The sequence below is a fragment of the Bombina bombina genome, chromosome 6 (assembly GCF_027579735.1).
Source record: "Bombina bombina isolate aBomBom1 chromosome 6, aBomBom1.pri, whole genome shotgun sequence".
NCBI classification, from domain to species: domain Eukaryota; kingdom Metazoa; phylum Chordata; class Amphibia; order Anura; family Bombinatoridae; genus Bombina; species Bombina bombina.
Window position 1 is genome coordinate 14,262,562 of NC_069504.1, and position 18,385 is coordinate 14,280,946.

At 37.6% G+C, this 18,385-nt stretch overlaps 1 protein-coding gene across 1 annotated transcript in view; it reads left to right on the forward strand.

Annotated features, from left to right (window-relative positions):
* Positions 1-18,385, forward strand: part of LOC128662718 (protein DENND6B-like) — a 574,365-nt gene that overhangs the window by 63,700 nt on the left and 492,280 nt on the right. Inside the window, exons 3-5 of the mRNA XM_053716624.1 lie at positions 2,325-2,367; positions 2,617-2,729; positions 8,724-8,804. Coding sequence (XP_053572599.1) covers positions 2,325-2,367; positions 2,617-2,729; positions 8,724-8,804 — 237 coding nt within the window. The remainder of the gene's footprint in view (positions 1-2,324; positions 2,368-2,616; positions 2,730-8,723; positions 8,805-18,385) is intronic.

Genomic DNA, 18,385 nt, shown 5'->3' on the forward strand with positions numbered 1-18,385 from the left:
CATATTCTTTAGGTCAGTACTGTCATACATATTCTTTAGGTCAGTACTGTCATACATATTCTTTAGGTCAGTACTGTCATACATATTCTTTAGGTCAGTACTGTCATACATATTCTTTAGGTCAGTACTGTCATACATATTCTTGAGGTCAGTACTGTCATACATATTCTTGAGGTCAGTAGTGGTCCCTATGATCATGCAAACACTATATACAACATATTCTTTAGGTCAGTAGTGGTCCCTATGATCATGCAAACACTATATACAACATACATCTTTTAGGTCCTATGTTTAGCCTTTATAGCAGAGATTCTGTTTCAAATGGTGCAGGCATTTCCTGCGTCTGTATAAACGTAGCTGAAATATATATTTCTCTTTTTTTTATCATTCATAGATGTTATCTAAACCATTTGGAGAGTTCTATAAATTTGTGAGACAAGAATAAATTATTGTGTATTGCTAGGGAACTTTTTTCCAGCACTTAGCTGATACATTGTATAAGAGAGAGGTGCGTTACGTTTTATCCAATGGGTGTAGATCACACTCCTTTTAAGCCAGCATGTCTGAGTAACTTTTAGCAGTAGTGAATACAACTAACGCCGAAACGCGTATACTGTTGTTTTTCTTGTATCAGTATCCATTGCCCTCCTATGGATGTTGTAACGTTTGTTAAATAAAGCATTTTTTAGTTTACCCATTGCTGTTCCTACCTACTTCTTGGATGAATTTAACTTGCCTGATAGGAGCAGCTTTCCCTTCACTTGTGGATTTACAAAATAAAAAAGAGACTCTATTGGATTGGTCCCTGTGTTGCTGACCGGGAGTGACGTTTCTGACCCATGTGACCTGTGCGGACGAGTGAGGTGAGGGTCGAGTGACCGGCGTCCATGCTGTGAGCAGAGGAGCTGTGGCTGCAGAAAATATGTGCAGAGATTCCTCATTGCCACCTGTCCGTGAAGGGGTCTAGTCAGACGGGCTTTTTGGGTTGGATACCAAGTCGCACACCCAGGAGGGTGTTTTCGCTCCGGTCAGCAGGGATTTAAACAAACAGCAGTTACGCTGAAGCTGTGTTTGTTTGCAGCTCTACAAGCCATACTTTACATCACACTCCGAGAGGTTCGGCTCAGCTTACCTAAGGTAACTTTGGCTACTCACCCACATAGTGGGTTCACTTGCTTTTCCCGTGGATTATATATATACACATAACTGTGTCTCTAGTTTGCCATTCACAGTATTTTCCTAGCCTAGCAAACTCTCTTGGTTGAGATGTTTTGTGGGGTTGTTTACCAATTACATTAGAGAGAGAGAGAAGTGCAAAATATATTTTCAGAAAGGTGGAGCTTTTGGGTTTCAGTTTTGGACCTGCGTTAGTTGGTTCTACACAGAACAGAGCCAATAAAAGTAGCTAGAAATAGCCTCTTCTTCCCAGGGTTTAATGTTAATGAAGAGGCCATAAGATTAACAAGTGCAGCTAATCAATGCTTGTGCCTCGGTAGAGCATGGTATAAAGTGAGGCTACATTTTATGTGTTTATTATTTTACTTTACCTCATGTGGCCCACAACAAAGTGCCAGGCTGTGTAAAAGTAATGGTCACCCAGTCTGATTTATTTATTATGTGTGACTATACATTAGCTGCCGCAGTGGCGCCGACAAGCTCGCCTCTCTCGGGAGGAACACTAAGGCTTATAGAGAGCTGAAGAAACAGTCACTTTAAGTTTAAAAGGACAGTATACACCGATTTTTATTTAACTACATGTAATAGACACTACGATAAAGAATAATATGAACAGATACCGATCTAAAAATCCAGTAGAAAACCGTTTAAAAACTTACTTAGAAGTTCCCAGTTTAGCTCTGTTGAAAAGGTTAGCTGGAACACCCACTGCAAATAGCAGATACTCCCCCTCCCCCTTTTTCTGCTTATAAAAATACCTTTTACACAAACAGAAGCAAGCTGGAGTAGGTATACATCAGTATTCTACTAACACTTTGGGGCTTGATTAGGAGTCTGAAAATCAGAGCAATGTTATTTAAAAATAAAACTATACATTAAAAAAAAAAAAAGCTGTAGAGGCTTTATAAATGGATCATCTATAAAACATTTATGCAAAGAAAAATCTGTTGTTTAATGTCCATTTAACTTTATCTAAATGGAAACATTTCTTATATAGGGATCTTATAGGGTTAAACATATTCCATATTTCTTATTTATACGACAAGTCAGTACAATAAAATAATAAACTGTTTTTAGATGTAGAATTAACGGTACATATGACATATTGCGTAATTGCCTCACTGCTTCCTGTCCCCTCTTGTTAACAGAAAACCAGCATCTGCTACCTCTCCTTCCCAGACTCATACTCGGGTAAGTGACTGGGACCTCAGTGCTGTGACACAGGGAGTAAAGTAACTAATGCTATGTTTGTCTTCAGAAACCGTAGCATTTAAATACCCTAATACTAACCTTAATATCTGAGTTCTACTCTAGGAATAAACTGTGAAAGTTCTATATATTTACATACTATTGCAAGGGATTTACATTATGTTGCTAGTGAAGAGGTTATAGAGTGACCCTATAGTCTAGAACTCATTACCTCTCTGCACTCAATGGCAGGATGTCTTGGAGATACTCAGTTTACCTTCCGGATGCGACGCTCTGTGGGTCACCAAAACTGCCCTTTCCAGTGGGATGAAAAGTATAATCGTGACGCTCCGGCTGCCTTGCAGGTGAATGATAGTTTTAAGACTGGAGGAGGAGGTTTGTTACATTGCAGGATATGTTTCCTGGGCACAGTGTCAGGTCAGGGCTAGAAGAATGTTGCCCAGTAGTTGAGGTACCATATACAAAAGGCCTATCATCCCAGGGATCAGTATAGCTGTATGTGTACCCCAGGGGTCAGTATAACTGTGTGTGTATCCCAGGGGTCAGTATAGCCGTATGTGTATCCCAGGGGTCAGTATAGCCATATGTGTATCCCAGGGGTCAGTATAGCCGTATGTGTACCCCAGGGGTCAGTATAGCCGTATGTGTATCCCAGGGGTCAGTATAGCCATATGTGTATCCCAGGGGTCAGTATAGCCGTATGTGTATCCCAGGGGTCAGTATAGCTGTATGTATATCCCAGGGGTCAGTATAACCGTATGTGTATCCCAGGGGTCAGTATAGCCGTATGTGTATCCCAGGGGTCAGTATAGCCGTATGTGTATCCCAGGGGTCAGTATAGCCGTATGTGTATCCCAGGGGCCAGTATAACCGTATGTATATCCCAGGGGTCAGTATAGCTGTATGTATATCCCAGGGGTCAGTATAACTGTATGTTTTTCCCAGGGGTCAGTATAGCTGTATGTATATCCCAGGGGTCAGTATAGCCGTATGTGTATCCCAGGGATCAGTATAGCTGTATGTATATCCCAGTGGTCAGTATAGCCGTATGTGTATCCCAGGGGTCAGTATAGCTGTATGTATATCCCAGGGGTCAGTATAGCCGTATGTGTATCCCAGGGGTCAGTATAGCTGTATGTATATCCCAGTGGTCAGTATAACCGTATGTATATCCCAAGGGTCAGTATAACCGTATGTGTATCCCAGGGGTCAGTATAGCCGTATGTGTATCCCAGGGGTCAGTATAGCCGTATGTGTATCCCAGGGGCCAGTATAACCGTATGTATATCCCAGGGGTCAGTATAGCTGTATGTATATCCCAGGGGTCAGTATAACTGTATGTTTATCCCAGGGGTCAGTATAGCTGTATGTATATCCCAGGGGTCAGTATAGCCGTATGTGTATCCCAGGGATCAGTATAGCTGTATGTATATCCCAGGGGTCAGTATAACCGTATGTGTATCCCAGGGGTCATTATAGCCGTATGTGTATCCCTGGGGTCAGTATAGCCGTATGTGTATCCCAGGGGTCAGTATAGCCGTATGTGTATCCCAGGGATCAGTATAGCCGTATGTGTATCCCAGGGGTCAGTATAGCCGTATGTGTATCCCAGGGGTCAGTATAGCCGTATGTATATCCCAGGGGTCAGTATAGCCGTATGTGTATCCCAGGGGTCAGTATAGCTGTATGTATATCCCAGGGGTCAGTATAGCTGTATGTATATCCCAAGGGTCAGTATAACCGTATGTGTATCCCAGGGGTCAGTATAACCGTATGTGTATCCCAGGGGTCAGTATAGCCGTTTGTGTATCCCAGGGGTCAGTATAGACGTATGTGTATCCCAGGGGTCAGTATAGCTGTATGTATATCCCAGGGGTCAGTATAGCCATATGTGTATCCCAGGGGTCAGTATAGCTGTATGTATATCCCAAGGGTCAGTATAACCGTATGTGTATCCCAGGGGTCAGTATAACCGTATGTGTATCCCAGGGGTCAGTGTAGCCGTTTGTGTATCCCAGGGGTCAGTATAGCCGTTTGTGTATCCCAGGGGTCAGTATAGACGTATGTGTATCCCAGGGGTCAGTATAGCTGTATGTATATCCCAGGGGTCAGTATAACCATATGTATATCCCAGGGGTCAGTATAGCCGTATGTGTACCCCAGGGGTCAGTATAGCTGTATGTATATCCCAGTGGTCAGTATAACCGTATGTGTTTTCCAGGGGTCATTATAGCCGTATGTATATCCCAAGGGTCAGTATAACCGTATGTGTACCCCAGGGGTCAGTATAGCCGTATGTGTATCCCAGGGGTCAGTATAACCGTATGTGTATCCCAGGGGTTAGTATAGCAGTATGTGTATCCCAGGGGTCAGTATAGCTGTATGTATATCCCAGGGGTCAGTATAACCGTATGTGTATCCCAGGGGTCAGTATAACTGTATGTATATCCCAGGGGTCAGTATAACCGTATGTATATCCCAGGGGTCAGTATAACCGTATGTGTACCCCAGGGGTCAGTATAGCCGTATGTGTATCCCAGGGGTCAGTATAACTGTATGTATATCCTATGGGTCAGTATAACCGTATGTATATCCCAGGGGTCAGTATAACCGTATGTATATCCCAGGGATCAGTATAGCTGTATGTGTATCCCAGGGGTTAGTATAGCAGTATGTGTATCCCAGGGGTCAGTATAGCTGTATGTATATCCCAGGGGTCAGTATAACCGTATGTGTATCCCAGGGGTCAGTATAACTGTATGTATATCCCAGGGGTCAGTATAACCGTATGTATATCCCAGGGGTCAGTATAACCGTATGTGTACCCCAGGGGTCAGTATAGCCGTATGTGTATCCCAGGGGTCAGTATAACTGTATGTATATCCTATGGGTCAGTATAACCGTATGTATATCCCAGGGGTCAGTATAACCGTATGTATATCCCAGGGATCAGTATAGCTGTATGTGTATCCCAGGGGTCAGTATAGCTGTATGTGTATCCCAGGGGTCAGTATAGCTGTATGTGTATCCCAGGGGTCAGTATAACTGTATGTATATCCCAGGGGTCAGTATAGCTGTATGTATATCCCAGGGGTCAGTATAGCCGTATGTGTATCCCAGGGGTCAGTATAGCCGTATGTGTATCCCAGGGGTCAGTATAGCTGTATGTATATCCCAGGGGTCAGTATAGCCGTATGTGTATCCCAGGGGTCAGTATAGCTGTATGTATATCCCAGGGGTCAGTATAACTGTATGTGTATCCCAGGGGTCAGTATAGCCGTATGTGTATCCCAGGGGTCAGTATAGCCATATGTGTATCCCAGGGGTCAGTATAGCTGTATGTATATCCCAGTGGTCAGTATAGCTGTATGTATATCCCAGGGGTCAGTATAACCGTATGTGTATCCCAGGGGTCAGTATAGCCATATGTGTATCCCAGGGGTCAGTATAGCCGTATGTGTATCCCAGGGGTCAGTATAGCTGTATGTATATCCCAGGGGTCAGTATAGCCGTATGTGTATCCCAGGGGTCAGTATAGCTGTATGTATATCCCAGGGGTCAGTATAACCGTATGTGCATCCCAGGGGTCAGTATAGCCGTATGTGTATCCCAGGGGTCAGTATAGCTGTATGTGTATCCCAGGGGTCAGTATAACCGTATGTGTATCCCAGGGGTCAGTATAGCTGTATGTGTATCCCAGGGGTCAGTATAACTGTATGTGTATCCCAGGGGTCAGTATAGCTGTATGTGTATCCCAGGGGTCAGTATAGCTGTATGTGTATCCCAGGGGTCAGTATAACCGTATGTGTATCCCAGGGGTCAGTATAGCTGTATGTGTATCTCAGGGGTCAGTATAACCGTATGTGTATCCCAGGGGTCAGTATAGCTGTATGTGTATCCCAGGGGTCAGTATAGCTGTATGTATATCCCAGGGGTCAGTATAGCTGTATGTGTATCCCAGGGGTCAGTATAGCCGTATGTATATCCCAAGGGTCAGTATAGCCGTATGTGTATCCCAGGGGTCAGTATAGCTGTATGTATATCCCAGGGGTCAGTATAACCGTATGTGTATCCCAGGGGTCAGTAAAGCCGTTTGTGTATCCCAGGGGTCAGTATAGACGTATGTGTATCCCAGGGGTCAGTATAGCTGTATGTGTATCCCAGGGGTCAGTATAACCGTATGTATATCCCAGGGATCAGTATAGCCGTATGTATACCCCAGTGGTCAGTATAGCTGTATGTATATCCCAGGGGTCAGTATAACCGTATGTGTATCCCACGGGTCAGTATAGCTGTATGTGTATCCCAGGGGTCAGTATAGCTGTATGTATATCCCAGGGGTCAGTATAGCCGTATGTGTATCCCAGGGGTCAGTATAGCCGTATGTATATCCCAAGGGTCAGTATAACCGTATGTGTACCCCAGGGGTCAGTGTAGCCGTATGTGTATCCCAGGGGTCAGTATAGCCGTATGTGTATCCCAGGGGTCAGTATAGCCGTATGTGTATCCCAGGGGTCAGTATAGCTGTATGTATATCCCAGGGGTCAGTATAACCGTATGTGTATCCCAGGGGTCAGTATAGCCGTATGTGTATCCCAGGGGTCAGTATAGCTGTATGTATATCCCAGGGGTCAGTATAACCGTATGTATATCCCAGGGGTCAGTATAACCGTATGTGTATCCCAGGGGTCAGTATAGCCGTATGTATATCCCAGGGGTCAGTATAACCGTATGTGTACCCCAGGGGTCAGTATAGCCGTATGTGTATCCCAGGGGTCAGTATAGCCATATGTATATCCCAGGGGTCAGTATAGCCGTATGTGTATCCCAGGGGTCAGTATAGCCGTATGTGTATCCCAGGGGTCAGTATAGCTGTATGTGTATCCCAGGGGTCAGTATAGCTGTATGTATATCCCAGGGGTCAGTATAACCGTATGTATATCCCAGGGGTCAGTATAGCCATATGTATATCCCAGGGGTCAGTATAGCCGTATGTGTATCCCAGGGGTCAGTATAACTGTATGTATATCCCAGGGGTCAGTATAGCCGTATGTGTATCCCAGGGGTCAGTATAGCCGTATGTGTATCCCAGGGGTCAGTATAGCCGTATGTGTATCCCAGGGGTCAGTATAGCCGTATGTGTATCCCAGGGGTCAGTATAGCCGTATGTGTATCCCAGGGGTCAGTATAGCCGTATGTGTATCCCAGGGGTCAGTATAGCCGTATGTGTATCCCAGGGGTCAGTATAGCTGTATGTGTATCCCAGGGGTCAGTATAGCTGTATGTATATCCCAGGGGTCAGTATAACCGTATGTATATCCCAGGGGTCAGTATAGCCATATGTATATCCCAGGGGTCAGTATAGCCGTATGTGTATCCCAGGGGTCAGTATAACTGTATGTATATCCCAGGGGTCAGTATAGCCGTATGTGTATCCCAGGGGTCAGTATAGCCGTATGTGTATCCCAGGGGTCAGTATAGCCGTATGTGTATCCCAGGGGTCAGTATAGCCATATGTGTATCCCAGGGGTCAGTATAGCCGTATGTGTATCCCAGGGGTCAGTATAGCCGTATGTGTATCCCAGGGGTCAGTATAGCCATATGTGTATCCCAGGGGTCAGTATAGCCGTATGTGTATCCCAGGGGTCAGTATAGCCGTATGTGTATCCCAGGGGTCAGTATAGCCGTATGTGTATCCCAGGGGTCAGTATAGCCATATGTGTATCCCAGGGGTCAGTATAGCCGTATGTGTATCCCAGGGGTCAGTATAGCCGTATGTGTATCCCAGGGGTCAGTATAGCCGTATGTGTATCCCAGGGGTCAGTGTAGCCGTATGTGTATCCCAGGGGTCAGTGTAGCCGTATGTGTATCCCAGGGGTCAGTATAGCCGTATGTGTATCCCAGGGGTCAGTATAGCCGTATGTGTATCCCAGGGGTCAGTATAGCCATATGTGTATCCCAGGGGTCAGTATAGCCGTATGTGTATCCCAGGGGTCAGTATAGCCGTATGTGTATCCCAGGGGTCAGTATAGCCATATGTGTATCCCAGGGGTCAGTATAGCCGTATGTGTATCCCAGGGGTCAGTATAGCCGTATGTGTATCCCAGGGGTCAGTATAGCCGTATGTGTATCCCAGGGGTCAGTATAGCCGTATGTGTATCCCAGTGGTTTTTATGCTTTATTATTTTCTTTAGTCTTGTGTCAGCATCTTCATCTATTTTATGTTGTGTGAATATTTATAGTTATGATTCTAAGTAATAAAGATTGTTATCGTCAGTATGCATAACCAGTGCCACTTATTTGCCTTTCCTCTTGGCTTTAAACCTCCATACTCTCAGAGGGACCCTGCGCATTACTATGGATATGTTTATTTCCGGCAAGTGAGGGACAGCTCAGTAAAGAGAGGATACTTCCAGAAGGTGGGTTGTCGTGATATGCAAACTATACTGTAAAGAAGTATCAGCATGAGGTGTATGGCGCTGCATGGCTGTATAGCATTACCCGAGCACAGGTTATATCAGCTGAGGTTATGTAGCTCTTCCATTAAAGCAATCACTGCTCTTCTATGTGACTACAAGGTGTATTACTGCTGTCTGTATGTAGCAATATGTAGTATATAGCTGTCATATGTATGTGAGATTACACAGTATATAGCTGTTATATGTATGTGAGATTACACAGTATATAGCTGTTATATGTATGTGAGATTACACAGTATATAGCTGTTATATGTATGTGAGATTACACAGTATATAGCTGTTATATGTATATGAGATTACACAGTATATAGCTGTTATATGTATGTGAGATTACACAGTATATAGCTGTTATATGTATGTGAGATTACACAGTATATAGCTGTCATATGTATGTGAGATTACACCATATATAGTGGCTATATTTATGTGAGATTACACCATATATAGTGGCTATATGTATGTGAGATTACACAGTATATAGCTGCTATATGTATGTGAGATTACACAGTATATAGCTGTCATATGTATGTGAGATTATACAGTATATAGCTGTCATATGTATGTGAGATTATACAGTATATAGCTGCTATATGTATGTGAGATTACACAGTATATAGCTGTTATATGTATGTGAGATTACACAGTATATAGCTGTTATATGTATGTGAGATTACACAGTATATAGCTGTCATATGTATGTGACATTACACAGTATATAGCTGTTATATGTATGTGAGATTACACAGTATATAGCTGTCATATGTATGTGAGATTATACAGTATATAGCTGCTATATGTATGTGAGATTACACAGTATATAGCTGTCATATGTATGTGAGATTACACAGTATATAGCTGCTATATGTATGTGAGATTACACAGTATATAGCTGCTATATGTATGTGACATTACACAGTATATAGCTGTTATATGTATGTGAGATTACACAGTATATAGCTGCTATATGTATGTGAGATTACACAGTATATAGCTGCTATATGTATGTGAGATTACACAGTATATAGCTGTTATATGTATGTGAGATTACACAGTATATAGCTGTTATATGTATGTGAGATTACACAGTATATAGCTGCTATATGTATGTGAGATTACACAGTATATAGCTGCTATATGTATGTGAGATTATACAGTATATAGCTGTTATATGTATGTGAGATTACACAGTATATAGCTGTTATATGTATGTGAGATTACCCAGTATATAGCTGTTATATGTATATGAGATTACACAGTATATAGCTGTTATATGTATGTGAGATTACACAGTATATAGCTGTCATATGTATGTGAGATTATACAGTATATAGCTGTCATATGTATGTGAGATTACACAGTATATAGCTGTTATATGTATGTGAGATTACACAGTATATAGCTGCTATATGTATGTGAGATTACACAGTATATAGCTGTTATATGTATGTGAGATTACACAGTATATAGCTGTTATATGTATATGAGATTACACAGTATATAGCTGTTATATGTATGTGAGATTACACAGTATATAGCTGTCATATGTATGTGAGATTACACAGTATATAGCTGTTATATGTATGTGAGATTACACAGTATATAGCTGTTATATGTATGTGAGATTACACAGTATATAGCTGTTATATGTATGTGAGATTACACAGTATATAGCTGCTATATGTATGTGAGATTACACAGTATATAGCTGTCATATGTATTTGAGATTACACAGTATATAGCTGTTATATGTACGTGAGATTACACAGTATATAGCGGCTACATGTATGTGAGATTACACAGTATATAGCTGTTATATGTATATGAGATTACACAGTATATAGCTGTCATATGTATGTGAGATTATACAGTATATAGCTGTCATATGTATGTGAGATTACACAGTATATAGCTGTCATATGTATGTGAGATTATACAGTATATAGCTGTTATATGTATGTGAGATTACACAGTATATAGCTGTCATATGTATGTGAGATTACACAGTATATAGCTGTCATATGTATGTGAGACTACACAGTATATAGCTGTTATATGTATGTGAGATTACACAGTATATAGCTGTTATATGTATGTGAGATTACACAGTATATAGCTGTTATATGTATGTGAGATTACACAGTATATAGCTGTTATATGTATATGAGATTACACAGTATATAGCTGTTATATGTATGTGAGATTACACAGTATATAGCTGTTATATGTATGTGAGATTACACAGTATATAGCTGTTATATGTATGTGAGATTACACAGTATATAGCTGTTATATGTATATGAGATTACACAGTATATAGCTGTTATATGTATGTGAGATTACACAGTATATAGCTGCTATATGTATGTGAGATTACACAGTATATAGCTGCTATATGTATGTGAGATTACACAGTATATAGCTGCTATATGTATGTGAGATTACACAGTATATAGCTGTCATATGTATGTGAGATTATACAGTATATAGCTGTCATATGTATGTGAGATTACAGAGTATATAGCTGTCATATGTATGTGAGATTACACAGTATATAGCTGTTATATGTATGTGAGATTACACAGTATATAGCTGTTATATGTATGTGAGATTACACAGTATATAGCTGTTATATGTATGTGAGATTACACAGTATATAGCTGCTATATGTATGTGAGATTACACAGTATATAGCTGCTATATGTATGTGAGATTACACAGTATATAGCTGTTATATGTATGTGAGATTACACAGTATATTGCTGCTATATGTATGTGAGATTACACAGTATATAGCTGTTATATGTATGTGAGATTACACAGTATATAGCTGCTATATGTATGTGAGATTATACAGTATATAGCTGCTATATGTATGTGAGATTACACAGTATATAGCTGCTATATGTATGTGAGATTATACAGTATATAGCTGCTATATGTATGTGAGATTACACAGTATATAGCTGCTATATGTATGTGAGATTACACAGTATATAGCTGCTATATGTATGTGAGATTACACAGTATATAGCTGTTATATGTATGTGAGATTACACAGTATATTGCTGCTATATGTATGTGAGATTACACAGTATATAGCTGTTATATGTATGTGAGATTACACAGTATATAGCTGCTATATGTATGTGAGATTACACAGTATATAGCTGCTATATGTATGTGAGATTACACAGTATATAGCTGCTATATGTATGTGAGATTACACAGTATATAGCTGCTATATGTATGTGAGATTATACAGTATATAGCTGCTATATGTATGTGAGATTACACAGTATATAGCTGTTATATGTATGTGAGATTACACAGTATATAGCTGCTATATGTATGTGAGATTACACAGTATATAGCTGCTATATGTATGTGAGATTATACAGTATATAGCTGTTATATGTATGTGAGATTACACAGTATATAGCTGTTATATGTATGTGAGATTACACAGTATATAGCTGTTATATGTATATGAGATTACACAGTATATAGCTGTTATATGTATGTGAGATTACACAGTATATAGCTGCTATATGTATGTGAGATTATACAGTATATAGCTGCTATATGTATGTGAGATTACACAGTATATAGCTGCTATATGTATGTGAGATTATACAGTATATAGCTGCTATATGTATGTGAGATTACACAGTATATAGCTGTCATATGTATTTGAGATTACACAGTATATAGCTGCTATATGTATGTGAGATTACACAGTATATAGCTGTTATATGTATGTGAGATTACACAGTATATTGCTGCTATATGTATGTGAGATTACACAGTATATAGCTGTTATATGTATGTGAGATTACACAGTATATAGCTGCTATATGTATGTGAGATTATACAGTATATAGCTGCTATATGTATGTGAGATTACACAGTATATAGCTGCTATATGTATGTGAGATTATACAGTATATAGCTGCTATATGTATGTGAGATTACACAGTATATAGCTGTCATATGTATTTGAGATTACACAGTATATAGCTGTCATATGTATGTGAGATTATACAGTATATAGCTGTCATATGTATGTGAGATTACACAGTATATAGCTGTTATATGTATGTGAGATTACACAGTATATAGCTGTTATATGTATGTGAGATTACACAGTATATAGCTGTTATATGTATATGAGATTACACAGTATATAGCTGTTATATGTATGTGAGATTACACAGTATATAGCTGTCATATGTATGTGAGATTACACAGTATATAGCTGTTATATGTATGTGAGATTACACAGTATATAGCTGTTATATGTATGGTGAGATTACACAGTATATAGCTGTTATATGTATGTGAGATTACACAGTATATAGCTGTTATATGTATGTGAGATTACACAGTATATAGCTGTTATATGTATGTGAGATTACACAGTATATAGCTGTTATATGTATATGAGATTACACAGTATATAGCTGTTATATGTATGTGAGATTACACAGTATATAGCTGCTATATGTATGTGAGATTACACAGTATATAGCTGCTATATGTATGTGAGATTACACAGTATATAGCTGCTATATGTATGTGAGATTACACAGTATATAGCTGTCATATGTATGTGAGATTATACAGTATATAGCTGTCATATGTATGTGAGATTACAGAGTATATAGCTGTCATATGTATGTGAGATTACACAGTATATAGCTGTTATATGTATGTGAGATTACACAGTATATAGCTGTTATATGTATGTGAGATTACACAGTATATAGCTGTTATATGTATGTGAGATTACACAGTATATAGCTGCTATATGTATGTGAGATTACACAGTATATAGCTGTCATATGTATGTGAGATTACACAGTATATAGCTGTTATATGTATGTGAGATTACACAGTATATTGCTGCTATATGTATGTGAGATTACACAGTATATAGCTGTTATATGTATGTGAGATTACACAGTATATAGCTGCTATATGTATGTGAGATTATACAGTATATAGCTGCTATATGTATGTGAGATTACACAGTATATAGCTGCTATATGTATGTGAGATTACACAGTATATAGCTGCTATATGTATGTGAGATTACACAGTATATAGCTGCTATATGTATGTGAGATTACACAGTATATAGCTGCTATATGTATGTGAGATTACACAGTATATAGCTGTTATATGTATGTGAGATTACACAGTATATAGCTGTCATATGTATGTGAGATTACACAGTATATAGCTGTTATATGTATGTGAGATTACACAGTATATAGCTGCTATATGTATGTGAGATTATACAGTATATAGCTGCTATATGTATGTGAGATTACACAGTATATAGCTGCTATATGTATGTGAGATTACACAGTATATAGCTGCTATATGTATGTGAGATTACACAGTATATAGCTGTCATATGTATTTGAGATTACACAGTATATAGCTGTTATATGTACGTGAGATTACACAGTATATAGCGGCTACATGTATGTGAGATTACACAGTATATAGCTGTTATATGTATATGAGATTACACAGTATATAGCTGTTATATGTATGTGAGATTACACAGTATATAGCTGTTATATGTATGTGAGATTACACAGTATATAGCTGCTATATGTATGTGAGATTACACAGTATATAGCTGCTATATGTATGTGAGATTATACAGTATATAGCTGTCATATGTATGTGAGATTACACAGTATATAGCTGTTATATGTATGTGAGATTACACAGTATATAGCTGTTATATGTATGTGAGATTACACAGTATATAGCTGTCATATGTATGTGAGATTATACAGTATATAGCTGTTATATGTATGTGAGATTACACAGTATATAGCTGCTATATGTATGTGAGATTACACAGTATATAGCTGCTATATGTATGTGAGATTACACAGTATATAGCTGTTATATGTATGTGAGATTACACAGTATATAGCTGCTATATGTATGTGAGATTACACAGTATATAGCTGTCATATGTATGTGAGATTACACAGTATATAGCTGCTATATGTATGTGAGATTACACAGTATATAGCTGCTATATGTATGTGAGATTACACAGTATATAGCTGCTATATGTATGTGAGATTACACAGTATATAGCTGCTATATGTATGTGAGATTACACAGTATATAGCTGCTATATGTATGTGAGATTACACAGTATATAGCTGTTATATGTATGTGAGATTACACAGTATATAGCTGTTATATGTATGTGAGATTACACAGTATATAGCTGCTATATGTATGTGAGATTACACAGTATATAGCTGCTATATGTATGTGAGATTACACAGTATATAGCTGTTATATGTATGTGAGATTACACAGTATATAGCTGTTATGTATGTGAGATTACACAGTATATAGCTGTTATATGTATGTGAGATTACACAGTATATAGCTGTTATATGTATGTGAGATTACACAGTATATAGCTGCTATATGTATGTGAGATTACACAGTATATAGCTGTTATATGTATGTGAGATTACACAGTATATAGCTGCTATATGTATGAGAGATTACACAGTATATAGCTGTTATATGTATGTGAGATTACACAGTATATAGCTGTTATATGTATGTGAGATTACACAGTATATAGCTGCTATATGTATGTGAGATTACACAGTATATAGCTGCTATATGTATGTGAGATTACACAGTATATAGCTGTTATATGTATGTGAGATTACACAGTATATTGCTGCTATATGTATGTGAGATTACACAGTATATAGCTGTTATATGTATGTGAGATTACACAGTATATAGCTGCTATATGTATGTGAGATTACACAGTATATAGCTGCTATATGTATGTGAGATTACACAGTATATAGCTGTTCATATGTATGTGAGATTACACAGTATATAGCTGTTATATGTATGTGAGATTACACAGTATATAGCTGCATATGTATGTGTGAGATTACACAGTATATAGCTGCTATATGTATGTGAGATCTACACAAGTATATAGTGCTGCTATATGTATGTGAGATTACACAGTATTATTGCAGTTATATGTATGTGAGATTACACAGTATATAGCTGCTATATTGTACTGTGAGATTACACAGTATATAGCTGTTATATTTATATAGATACACAGTATATAGCTGCTATATGTATGTGAGATTACACAGTAATATAGCTGTAAGCGTTCTATGTAATTTACACAGAATACTTTATTATGTGAATTACACAGTATATAGCTGCTATATGTATGTGAGATTACACAGTATATAGCTGTCATATGTATGTGAGATATACACAGTAATAGCTCATATGTATTGACATTACACAGTATATAGCGTAATATGTATGTAGATAACACAGTATATAGCTGCTATATGTATGTGAGATTACACAGTATATAGCTGCTATATGTATGTGAGATTACACAGTATATAGCTGTTATATGTATGTGAGATTACACAGTATATAGCTGTTATATGTATGTGAGATTACACAGTATATAGCTGCTATATGTATGTGAGATTACACAGTATATAGCTGCTATATGTATGTGAGATTATACAGTATATAGCTGTTATATGTATGTGAGATTACACAGTATATAGCTGTTATATGTATGTGAGATTACACAGTATATAGCTGTTATATGTATATGAGATTACACAGTATATAGCTGTTATATGTATGTGAGATTACACAGTATATAGCTGTCATATGTATGTGAGATTATACAGTATATAGCTGTCATATGTATGTGAGATTACACAGTATATAGCTGTTATATGTATGTGAGATTACACAGTATATAGCTGTTATATGTATGTGAGATTACACAGTATATAGCTGTTATATGTATATGAGATTACACAGTATATAGCTGTTATATGTATGTGAGATTACACAGTATATAGCTGCATATGTATGTGAGATTACACAGTATATAGCTGTTATATGTATGTGAGATTACACAGTATATAGCTGTTATATGTATGTGAGATTACACAGTATATAGCTGTTATATGTATGTGAGATTACACAGTATATAGGCTGCTATATGTATGTGAGATTACACAGTATATAGCTGTCATATGTATGTGAGATTACAACAGTATATAGCTGTTATATGTATGTGAGATTACACAGTATATAGCGGCTATATGTATGTGAGATTACACAGTATATAGCTGTTATATGTATATGAGATTACACAGTATATAGCTGTCATATGTATGTGAGATTACACAGTATATAGCTGCTATATGTATGTGAGATTACACAGTATATAGCTGTCTATATGTATGTGAGATTATACAGTATATAGCTGTTATATGTATGTGAGATTACACAGTATATAGCTGTCATATGTATGTGAGATTACACAGTATATAGCTGTCATATGTATGTGAGACTACACAGTATATAGCTGTTATATGTATGTGAGATTACACAGTATATAGCTGCTATATGTATGTGAGATTACACAGTATATAGCTGTTATATGTATGTGAGATTACACAGTATATAGCTGTTATATGTTAGTGAGATTACACAGTATATAGCTGTTATATGTATGTGAGATTACACAGTATATAGCTGTTATATGTATGTGAGATTACACAGTATATAGCTGTTATATGTATGTGAGATTACACAGTATATAGCTGTTATATGTATATGAGATTACACAGTATATAGCTGTTTATATGTATGTGAGATTACACAGTATATAGCTGCTATATGTATGTGAGATTACACAGTATATAGCTGCTATATGTATGTGAGATTACACAGTATATAGCTGCTATATGTATGTGAGATTACACAGTATATAGCTGTCAGTAGGTATGTGAGATTATTACAGGTATATTAGCTGTCATATGTATGTGAGATTACAGAGTATATAGCTGGTCATATGTATGTGAGATTACACAGTATATAGCTGTTATATGTATGTGAGATTACACAGTATATAGCTGCTTATATGTATGTGAGATTACACAGTATATAGCTGCTATATGTATGTGAGATTACACAGTATATGAGCTGCTATATGGTATGTGAGATTACACAGTAATATAGCTGTCCATATGTATTGAGATTACACTAGTATATAGCTGTTATATGTACGTGAGATTACACAGTATATAGCGGCTACATGTATGTGAGATTACACAGTATATAGCTGTTATATGTATATGAGATTACACAGTATATAGCTGTTATATGTATGTGAGATTACACAGTATATAGCTGTTATATGTATGTGAGATTACACAGTATATAGTCGGCTATATGTATGTGAGATTACACAGTAGTATAGCTGTCATATGTATGTGAGATTAGTACAGTATATAGCTGTCATATGTAGTGTGAGATTACACAGTATATAGCTGTTATATGTATGTGAGATTACACAGTATATAGCTGCTATATGTATGTGAGATTACACAGTATATAGCTGTCATATGTATGTGAGATTATACAGTATATAGCTGTTATATGTATGTGAG